This window comes from Poecilia reticulata, linkage group LG6 (assembly GCF_000633615.1).
Source record: "Poecilia reticulata strain Guanapo linkage group LG6, Guppy_female_1.0+MT, whole genome shotgun sequence".
NCBI lineage: Eukaryota > Metazoa > Chordata > Actinopteri > Cyprinodontiformes > Poeciliidae > Poecilia > Poecilia reticulata.
This window is the reverse complement of record NC_024336.1, coordinates 9,527,268-9,537,767: the sequence shown is the minus strand read 5'-3', so window position 1 is coordinate 9,537,767 and position 10,500 is coordinate 9,527,268. Positions and strand designations below refer to the sequence as shown.

Below are 10,500 nucleotides of genomic sequence, written 5' to 3'. Positions count from 1 at the left end.
AAGGCCAAGTCGACCTGGTGTTGGCAACAACACTCAGCGGTAAAGGTTCCTGAGTGGCCATGTTAGTTTTCTGACCTCATTCTAATCATTTTTGTCACTTGAAGCAAAATAATAATAATAATGAGAATTTGAGACTTTTTGCCAAGACAAATGGGAGCTATATCCCATTGACAGAGAAAACAGTGTCTTTCACAACCAGCACAACAGTAATTTGGGAAGTTTTGTTATAATTTGAAACGAGCAAACACATTGATCATTCTTTCATGATTTAATCTCCCAATTATCTAGTCGACTTATTTATTTTGTTTTCCAAGATGTAATGCACTGAAATAACTGGAAGGTTTGCTCTCTAGGCAGCTGTCTGCCAGTCCAGGCGTTCCTGCAGCTGCTTAACAGATCACATGTATCAGAGCACAGGATACGCTGTGGGGTCCATTCTTCACCAACTTAAGTCAACTAAAAAAATCACACAGCTAGAAACGTTGACTAGAGGTGAAGGATGGTTTTCCACTGGGTTCCCAACAGGAACGGGTGTCACTCCAGATCTGGACCAATCTGTCAAAGCAAAATTAATATAGGAAAAGAAAATGTAAACTAATTGAGATTAACTGGTTGGTAATGCACAGCTTTTAGTTCAGTATTAGCAGATTATTATTCAATAATTGAAAAAGTTCTTGGTCTTACTATTAAAACCTCTTCTGGTATATTTCTTCAACTCTTTCCCTCAACTATCATATTCACATACTAGGTCATGACCACACTAAACTGGTCAGACATGTGCCCACACTGACTCAGTGTGGAACTTACTGGTTCAGTAGTTGACTTGTTCGAGTCTTCCCTACAGAACGAGGACTTCTTCATATCAATAGGTAACTTTACTTTTTATTGGAGCTGACAAAAATCACATCTGAGGTAGCCCATTGTTCAATCTTGAGACAACTGTATTTAATATTTACATTCTCCCTACTACATCCCACTGGCTCATGCTATAAAAAGTAACAAGATTAGTTACAATAGCTGCGCAGATGGGATACATAAACAAGAGCTTGAAGAACACACAAATGTACATTATATTCTAATACTATTAATATAATTAATATCACATGTTATTAACAATAATTACTACTAATAATAATTAGTATTCATACAAACATAATTTTGTTTAAAATTTAGTAAATAATCACTTATGTCCAAAGTGCAGTTTGTTTTTTTTAAATCATGTACATAAGTTGTGAATTTAAGAAATAATTTTATGCAGTGCTTCTCAATTCCAGCCCTCAGGCCCCCTCTGTTTTAGATGCGTCTCTATTTCAGAACAGCTGATCCAAATGATTGCACGATCTCTTCTGCAGTCAAGTACTGCAGAAGCCTGATAACCACCCACAGATTCAATCCAGGTGTGTGGCAGAAGGGGAACACCTAGTATATTTTCTAAACTGCTCAATAAAGTGCGGCACCTGTTCCGACCTATCAAGTTTTGCTATTTCCGCCTTCTCTGTTGTTTCGGCCAATCAAATCATTTAAAAATATTTAGGTCCCGCCCTTTTAATATGACGCTCACGCGGGCTTCCTGTAATGTCTGGGCGCTGTTTGGTCTTACGGTACGGAGTAGTTTGTTTGAAACGCTGTATTTTAATTAATAACGAGCAACATGTGTGTTCGGGAGCCAACAACAGGAACCTAACTTCACTGTGTTTCAACAAGTTTAAAAGAGAACGCTCGCGCTGGAGACAAATATTCAATCTCGGCCCACTCCTGGTGAGTGAATGTGAGTTTTAAGACAAAGTAACGTTTATGCTATGAACTCTTTGTTTTTGGTGAAATTCATAAAGAACTACGTTAACATAGAGCAGAACCTGGGTAGTTTGTCATTCCTGCCTGTAAGTTTTAAAACTTTATTAAACAAAATAAGCAACTTCAGTTGTTGTGCTGTGAAGGGTCATAACTCTTGTTTTTAGCAACTAGCTAAGCAAGCTGTACTCATCATACGAGGATAAATTTGACCGTTTATGTCAAATACTGACCCTTTACGAGTAAAACCGATATCAATAAACTTCTTAAATCTCACTTTTAGCTTGTTTTTATGGTCACGCCAAATTAACCTGTATTTCTTTATGTCCTTCTGAATTAAAAAAAAAATTGCAACTCGCTTGAAATAACACAATTATTATTTATTTTTAGGAAATATGGCAGAAAGTTTTTACAAGCTGGAGGATGAAACCTTCCCCAGCTTCCTCGGCAGATCTCTGGACAGCGACCGCGCCACGCTGGAGAATGTAACTCTGGGTTCTGGTCCTGGGCTGCCTGTGGCTGCCTCGACGGTAGCTAAGATTAGACCCAGCTCCGACAACAGGTGGGAAAGGATGGGACCTCCTACACACTTTTTTTTTTTTTTTTTTTCCTCCAAATGTATCAAATTGATCGATATTATCTGTGACACTGGAAAGAAGAGTCGTCTGGTCAGCATGTCTACCAGGGCTCAAATTTTATGTTTTTAATTGATTCGTCCCCACCCCTTTCCTTTATATTTTATTCTTTGTGAAATCATTGCAATGTGATCATTTTACAGAGGAGATCATGAGGAAGCGTCATATCTGGAGGGCAGAGCACAACAAGGCAAGTCGCATTCATCTGTTGCAGGACATCCCAAGTTTTCCCTCGGCTTCAAAGATGATTTGTGAGTAAAAACAACACGTTTTTGTAATGATATTTTCAAATTCAGCTAATTACCCACACACACACCCTCCATGGTGTGTCCAGATTAAGGAGTTATGTTATTGTAAAATTACAGTAACAGTTGGTCATTTTTTTAAGAATAACAATTGAGCTTTTTTTTCTCTAAACATTTTTTTTTAATGTTGGTCCCATGAGGGCATCAATAACTAATTCATAATATGCTTGAGCCAAGTTCTTGTTGACCTATTAACAGCATATTTGACCTACTGACTAATTAAGTTCCCTATTGGGGTATTTGTTTTGATGCTCTAACTGCATGAAGTAAATAATTTTGTAGGCAAAAAAGATGAGATTTTATTACTTTTATCAAAATCACAATAAATGCCAAAACTTGTAGTGATTAAGATTTTAAGTCTGTTTTAACAACCATGTTTTTGTTTATGCTCTTTTGTAATTTATTTATTAGGATCTTGTGTAAAGTTTTAATGTGCAATATTTCAAGGCTCACTGTTACTAGACATGTTTTTTTTTCTTTAAAGTCTTAGCTGCACTCCAGGTTTTGCATAGCGATTTATATATTTTTTTATATCACTGAAAATGGCTTTGCTGAGATAAATAATCTTGTTTATATTTTTAAATATTTCTCTTTGCTTGTGTCACAGGGAGAATGCAGATGACTTTATTGCCACCCACCACCTGACAGACATGCTTATTAAGATCAGTCTGGATGGGAGCTCATCCAGAAACCAAGGCTCTGTGCTTGGCCTTCTTCCCACCCAAACGGGTTCAGTGTCTGGTCGGCCCACAGAGCTAGGGAGCGGTGAGTCCTCCAGCCCTCCTGAGACTCTTCTTCACCCAGACTTTCTTTTTCTGGCTTGGTGGTGTTTTTTTAAAACTTTTTTTCTGCTATTTTGCTTGTTTCTCTTAGAAGGATTATTTGTTTGTAAACACAGCGGATGCACTCGCACCTTGACTACTGCAAGAGCCAGGAGGTCTTTAAATGCTCTGGTTACCATGGTTACCAGCATTAATCTTTCTGTTTTAAAATTAGCTAGCATTTTGTCAGTCAGTGGCCTACACCTGTTTATCAGAGTGTGAGAAAATAAGTTATTTTCTCACACTCAAATCTCATCCACTAAATTGGTATTAGTGGATGAGATTCGTCTCACTCATAAGCATTCACCAGGTGAGTCGATAAATGACGAGAAAATGACCTAAAGATTGGATATTGTTTTCTAGCGATACTAAAGCAATTTATTCAGTGAGATAATCAGCTCTCTGAGATATGCCGAGTGCCTCAAGATAAGACAAACGTATACATGGTGAGCAATAAAGTCACCAGAATAGGCTTTTCCAAAAATGTACATTTTCATTTATAAAAGAAAAATAAATGGAATTCATATTTAGTGTGTAAAGGAGAAATAAAATTCTTTCTTCCCAGCTTGGGCACAACTTGAGGGGAAAATGGGGATGTAGCTGCATTGATCAAGGCAGGTGATGAGCTAAGCCATCAGAAATTAAAAACGCAGCAGGTTGAACGGGAGGCGGTGATAGGTACAGAGACGATGTGCTAAAAATAAAACCGACAACCGCAGATGCTGCAAAGCTGCGTGCAGAAGTTAGCCGGGCAAAGAGGGGTGCTCTGCACTGGCAGCGAGTTGTAAATTTTATTAACCTTATTGTAAATAGTTTATATAGTTATAAAAATGTATTCTTGCCTGTCTTCTGAAGGCGACATGCGCAGTAACATGGCTGCTGACTCAACATGACGTCTACTGATAATCCCTCTGTTACTTCATTTGCATTTTTTAAAAAATTCTATGGGACTACACAGAATCAAACTTGTTTTTTAACCAAGCAACGTTTTGATTACACATAACCAGAAATGCTAGGCTTATTTGCTTGAATATTATTATGTATGACTCACTGGTGCTACATATGCAAATACAAACGTTTTGGTGTTGGATGAAGACGGCTGTAACTGGAAATCTTTCTGCCTTACAAATGGAGTTATGTTTACTTTATAGATCTTTCAACTGGTCCTTTGACAATTGTCCAACTGGACCAAAAGAACAACAAAAAGGTACATAATGGTTTAATTACAACTTTGGTCTCTGACGGATCCATTGTATGTGATTGTTGTATTTGATTTCTATTCTTATGTCTGACACCTTGAGTCTTGTCTTTGTTTTCTTACTACTTGACTAATTTTGTCCTTTACTGAGGGACCGTAAAGGTCTAAACTGATCTTTGGGTTTTACTTTTGACTCGGACTCACTGTTATTTACTCATCATGTTAAATTTGTCCATATGGGTTCAGGCTGTAGCGGTTACATCTGAGGCGGACCGCTTGCAGGCCGGTGGACTGGAAAGTGACTCCTGCAGTGGCAGTAATTCCAGCTTCCTGGTTCATGAAAAGCTAATGTCTGTGGACACCATGAACAGTGATGTGACAGGTACTGTTACTCCTTCCATTTACAGGGTTCCTTCCAGGTTTGGGAAAGTTTGATTTTCTTAGAAATCAAAGAAACTTGAAGAGTAACTAAACCCCAAATCAATTTTAATTAGAAGATGAACCGTATAAATTGGTCCTTTAGGGCTCCATCTTTGCTTATGAGCAAATTGTGACGTTTTTATTTAAACTTCTTTAATTCTGCAATATTTAACCTAAAGCAGCCTCAGTGCTGGCCTCTTTAAGCTGAATGGTGGCTACTACAATCAAATTTTCCTATTAGTTAAAACGCTTAGTTATGTCTATGTTACAGCCCCACATTCAGGTAGAACACCGTCTCATTCAGACACGCCTCTGGTCAGTTGGAATTGAGTGTGATGAGCATTTTTCTTTGCATCGGCTCAGCTCTAAGATCACACAGAAACGCCTTATCGTGATTTCACTAGGTATAGACCACACAAGTGCTTTGCCACATGTTTTTAAAGCACACTATCAAAACAAGTTTTGAATTCTACATGGTTAAATCTTTCTGATTTTGTGGAATTTTTTTATTGCTGCGGACTTGGTTTGGTAATTTTTTCTTTTCATTACATAAATGAAAGTAACACTGTTGGGGTTTTTCAGGTCTTACATTATGAAGAGTTGATCCAAGTTTGCTCAGATTCCACTGAAAGCAGCACAGCAGCTAGTTGCCACACTGCACAATCGGATACCAACGACAAAATCTTTTGCTTGTACAGTTTAAACATGAAAAAAATAAAAACCAGTGAGGTAACTGTTTGACTTGTGTGTTCAGAATATTATTGTAACTGTTTGGAACATTATGGAATTTTGAAATGGAAAAATTGACAGGAATACAGATTTGTAATATTATTCTTTAATCATTGATGTGGCAGAAGAAACCCAGAGCTTGGGTGTAGTTTGTGACTGAGCCATAGATGCTAGCTCTATATGTGAATGTGCTTGGCCACCAGATGATGACCTTGACCTGAACAACCTGCCTGATGATGAACTAGAAACATATTTCAACAAACTAGTTCCTCCAGCAACACAGAGAGGCAGAGTGGAGGGGCAGGAGATTCCTGTGACGGTAAGATTCCCATTCACATCAATTAGATTGGGTTTGCCATTTTTTTAAATCTTTGAATTGATCTTTGTCTGCATTGAGCGAATGCGTTTAATTAAAAACTGAAGTTATGCCTCTTAACATGTGTAATTTAAGTTGTTTTTTGCTTATGCACAGGGAGTCGTGGTTGCTGCAGGTTACACGTCTGATGCAAGTTCAGAAGAGGCACATAAGCGAAGATACCAGTTCCTCAATCAGGTCAGACTCTTTTTCATCACTGCCTGTCTTTCTTGTGAACCTCATCAGTTTACTTTATCAATATAACCATATGGAGAGTTGTATTGATAACCAGGGTTTATATGGCTGCCTGAAATCCCTGAAAAAGCCTGTTTCAATGAATCAAGGCTTCGAAAGTGCTTGATATTCAAACGGCACAGCTTTGTAATAAAAGGCAATCTAACATTTTATTAAAAGACTAAAGCTGGAAAATATTATTTACATTTGAAACCAGGTATTTTCATACACCACATAACCACATAGCTTTTTTTTTCTCGCTGTCTGAAGTTAAATGAGATTTAACTTTTGTTATAGGTTAGTTAGAATCACCAAAGTTATTTTTATTCGCCATATGTCAGAACCTTCTCTGTATATTGTGTTTAAGAATTTAAACACATTTGTCCATGAAGGTTATTTACCTTAAAATTTTTGGTGTTGTTTCAATGTAATGAATATGGTTTTTATTTTACTTGTTAAACATTACGGAAATTAGAGGATGTTTTTATTAAATTAGTGTTTTGTTACCAGACCAGTCAGATTTGTGAGAAACTTTTTGAAACACACAATTCTGTTAAATTTATTTTGTCCCTGCTGTAGAGTACAATCACAAGACCTTAATAACAATAAATGATATAACTGTGTATTGTATCCGTCTTATTTTTTTTTTTTTAGTTCATTTGCAAAGGGTGGTCCAGGAAAAGTTGGAAAACTTACCTGTAAAGTGCATAAATTTTACTGTGGGGAAAATGTGGTTTAAAAGTTTCCTTGCAGAGTTGGATGAAGAGTTTTGTAACCATGTTTCTCCAGGAGGACTTTCGGATGCCTGACGTGCGACTCGCTGCTACCGGCATGGACTCGTGTCCAGCCAGTGATGAGGACACTGAGGACGAACTAGAGACGGCCAGAAGGAACAACGCCAAGACACGGCTGTTGCCCAGCACGTCCAGACAGCTGGTCAGAAAATGGTTATTTTGGAGATGTGAAATATCTTTAACCTAATTTTCTGGGATCTGTGACTGATTTATATTACACTTGAGTTGAGAGGTGGAATGAAAAATGTTGAGCCCCTGAGAAAGCCTCGAAGAATAATCAGGATTGCGATGTTGCCACGGAAGAAACGGTATTCCAGCAACTTCTTTTTTTTTCTCTCTCTCTCTGTGGGGATCCACGTGTTTGCACAGGTTGGAGAAAGTAACCGTCCCAGTTTCAGGCCGGGTTTGGAAGGCGGCAGTTCGGGCGACGAGGCTTCCTCTGGTCGTGGCGGTCCATCGCTGCTTCCTGGGATCGGACACAGACGATCAGCTGAAGGACAGGTCATCAGCTCTCCTGTTGCAGGTAGAACACACACTTGGAGATGCACCGAATAGATAACTGTATTTGTCCCAGTATTGAGAAAAAAAATTCTAAATTGAGTGAAAATGTACCCAGAATAATCTGTTTAGACAAATTCTATGATTTGTGCTCTGTGGGACGTTGTGCTTTATTTAGCTTGCATTATATATATATAATTCCTAATTGCACTTTCTGAACCATTTGAAAGAAAGTTTGTTGCAATTTATTTTTATGTTTTACCAAGTTAGCCAACCTATTATGTACTTCTTGTTTTTCTAAAAATGTTACTGTTCCATTGTTCATACATCTCAATAAATTATCAGTGAAAAATGTATCCATTTCAGTTAAGAGTGAAATTAGTGTATTAACTAACCACACATGTCCATTTCTGGTGTCTTAACATTGGGGCTAAGGGCTACAAACCATACAAACCATCCCCCAACCCCCCTCAAAAAACATATATATTATGTTTACAAAGTCAAGGGAGTCACTTCAGGTAGAGTTCTCAAGGTCAGGAATCAAACATGCATGGAATGCATGAAATATATATTTTTTCATTCATCTGTAATTTGGTTTGAGGTGTAGCAACTTTTTTTTTTTTTTTTTTTTCCCCTATGGCTTTCAATCAGTGGTGAACAGCCTAGCCTGCTCTGTGCGTTTAACCTCCAGTTTGTGCTGTGCCTCTGTAACAGGGGATGGAGGCGGCGGCGACGGCAGCAGTGGCAGTGAGGAAAGTGGAAACGACGGGGGCGTTTCCACCATCCCTGTTCCAGTCAAAGTCCTGACAACGTACGATGCCCTGCGTGGCCTGGGGATTGTTGGGAGCAGTCCTCTCAGTGCAGAGGACAAAAAGGACTTCAGCAGTCTCCCACAAAACATGAGGAATGGGTTTCCCAGATTTACACAGGTGTGATATCCTGTTGAAGAGAGAGCTAAAAAATCCTGAATATAAATCACCTTATTTGGTTTTGTAGGATATTTTACAACTTGTTGATAATTTTACTGCTCCTGTAAGTTTACGCTAAAGATGAATTGAAATCCAATTCTAAGGGCTACAAAAGGTGACTGTGGATTTAGTAATTTTTTTCTCTTCTAAAAGAACAATGAATCCTTAATTGGCTAATATCTAACTTATTAGGTAGACATGAATAAACATTGGTTTGAAAAAATTTTTTCACAGTGAGACCAACTCTTACTACCATTATGGACCCAAAAAATGGAAAACATGGAATTGTAATGGCAGAGTAATCATCTCTGGAGTTTAAGTATTTCAGAAATTTACTGATTTTATTTAACACCATCTGTGTGTATCCATTCCTAACTTTTCTTTGGTGATCAATGCTCTTCAGTATTTCCTGTGTGTGTTGCGTCCTACAGATGGGCGACCGTGTCGGTCCTGTAGGAACCGGTGAGGCCAGCTCGTCGTCCTCAGTGGCATCCCACACACACTGGAGCAGGATGCTGGACAGACAGGAGGCCCTGGTAAGGACACAAGCTCTACTTCTCTCCTGATTATTTTTGGGGATAAATTTCCTTTAAAACTTAAAAAAGCAGCATAAAATAGAACACTAAACAGATTGTATTGCCACAATATCAAGAGTTTCTCTAAATGAAATTCTAGTGAAGCATTGACTAGGTTTAAAGTGTAGTTATGATAATTAGGAAAAGGGGCAGCATTATAACATTGGTTTGTGGGAACATTTCAGAAAATATCAATTGAAAACGGTCAAACCCATTAATTATACACAGATATGTCAAGTCTTTTTATCAACGTTGATTTTGACTTAATGTAAACTTTTAAGTTTCTCAGGAATGTTGAGACAAATTTTAGAAAACCTTTTGGGTCATTAATCTCAATCTAATTGTCAGTTTTTCTTAAATATTTTACATAGAGCTTTATGGTATTGTACAGATTAATATTGCTATAACAATTGTGGTTTGATAGCGTGAGCAGCCCAAAATGTAATTATTATTATTATTTTTTTTCCCCTGTGAATGACTTGGGGAAAGTAAAATAATCATGCCAAGAATAATGAATTAATAAATCTAAAATTTGCACTGAATTATTGGAATAAATGTTTTTAACAGTGTCGTACAATGCCATACAAACGACATTTAAGTTTAAGCTGCAAGTCGAAAAATGGGTGACCACTGACCAGGCTAGCTATTTTCAGAAGCATTGTCACTTCAGGTACACTGTAGGTACGTTCCCTGCATGTGGAAGAAATATTCTTGAAGAGTGGTTGTCCAATGCTTTTAAAAAACTTAGTTTTCTTGCATTACTATTTTAAGTTTTCAGATTGAAAATATTGGTTGAAATTCCCAATTGGTTTACTTTTGAGATACAATTTACAAAAACAGATGCCCAAGACATGTAGCGTCATTAATCCAAACGTTTCCCTATGGTCATGTTGGTTCTGTTTTGGATGCCAGGATGCCATGGAGAGCACAGATTGTGGCCCCACAGCAGAACGAGTCCTGGATTCAGTCTACCTGAAGAGACTGCAGGATCCAACTAACGACACTGCCTCTCTTGTTCAAAGCACACATGGCAGTTTCCATCTTTCCCAGGTTCCGTGTATTACAGTGACGGGGAGCTAAGTCAGTCTTCTGACCAATGTAGCTACAGATGCAGTGGTCAGAATGTTGTAGCTAAATTCTCATCTGAATTTTGAAAAAATTTGTTTTAGATGACCTT

At 37.9% G+C, this 10,500-nt stretch overlaps 1 protein-coding gene across 4 annotated transcripts in view; it reads left to right on the top strand.

Annotated features, from left to right (window-relative positions):
• Positions 1–1,484: 1,484 nt before the first annotated feature.
• cep192 (centrosomal protein 192) overlaps positions 1,485–10,500 on the top strand; it is a 39,941-nt gene continuing 30,925 nt past the window's right edge. The window contains exons 1-13 of one of the 4 annotated variants that reach the window (XM_008411111.2): positions 1,485–1,758; positions 2,182–2,353; positions 2,570–2,677; positions 3,339–3,496; positions 4,704–4,759; positions 4,997–5,132; positions 6,103–6,218; positions 6,372–6,452; positions 7,278–7,424; positions 7,652–7,805; positions 8,495–8,709; positions 9,180–9,284; positions 10,236–10,373. In XM_008411111.2, coding sequence (XP_008409333.1) covers positions 2,187–2,353; positions 2,570–2,677; positions 3,339–3,496; positions 4,704–4,759; positions 4,997–5,132; positions 6,103–6,218; positions 6,372–6,452; positions 7,278–7,424; positions 7,652–7,805; positions 8,495–8,709; positions 9,180–9,284; positions 10,236–10,373 — 1,581 coding nt within the window. In that variant the 5' untranslated portion in view covers positions 1,485–1,758; positions 2,182–2,186. Of the gene's footprint in view, positions 1,769–2,181; positions 2,354–2,569; positions 2,678–3,338; positions 3,497–4,703; positions 4,760–4,996; positions 5,133–6,102; positions 6,219–6,371; positions 6,453–7,277; positions 7,425–7,651; positions 7,806–8,494; positions 8,710–9,179; positions 9,285–10,235; positions 10,374–10,500 lie in introns of all 4 variants that reach the window. The other 3 variants (XM_008411112.2, XM_008411113.2, XM_008411114.2) reach the window with 3 other exon arrangements.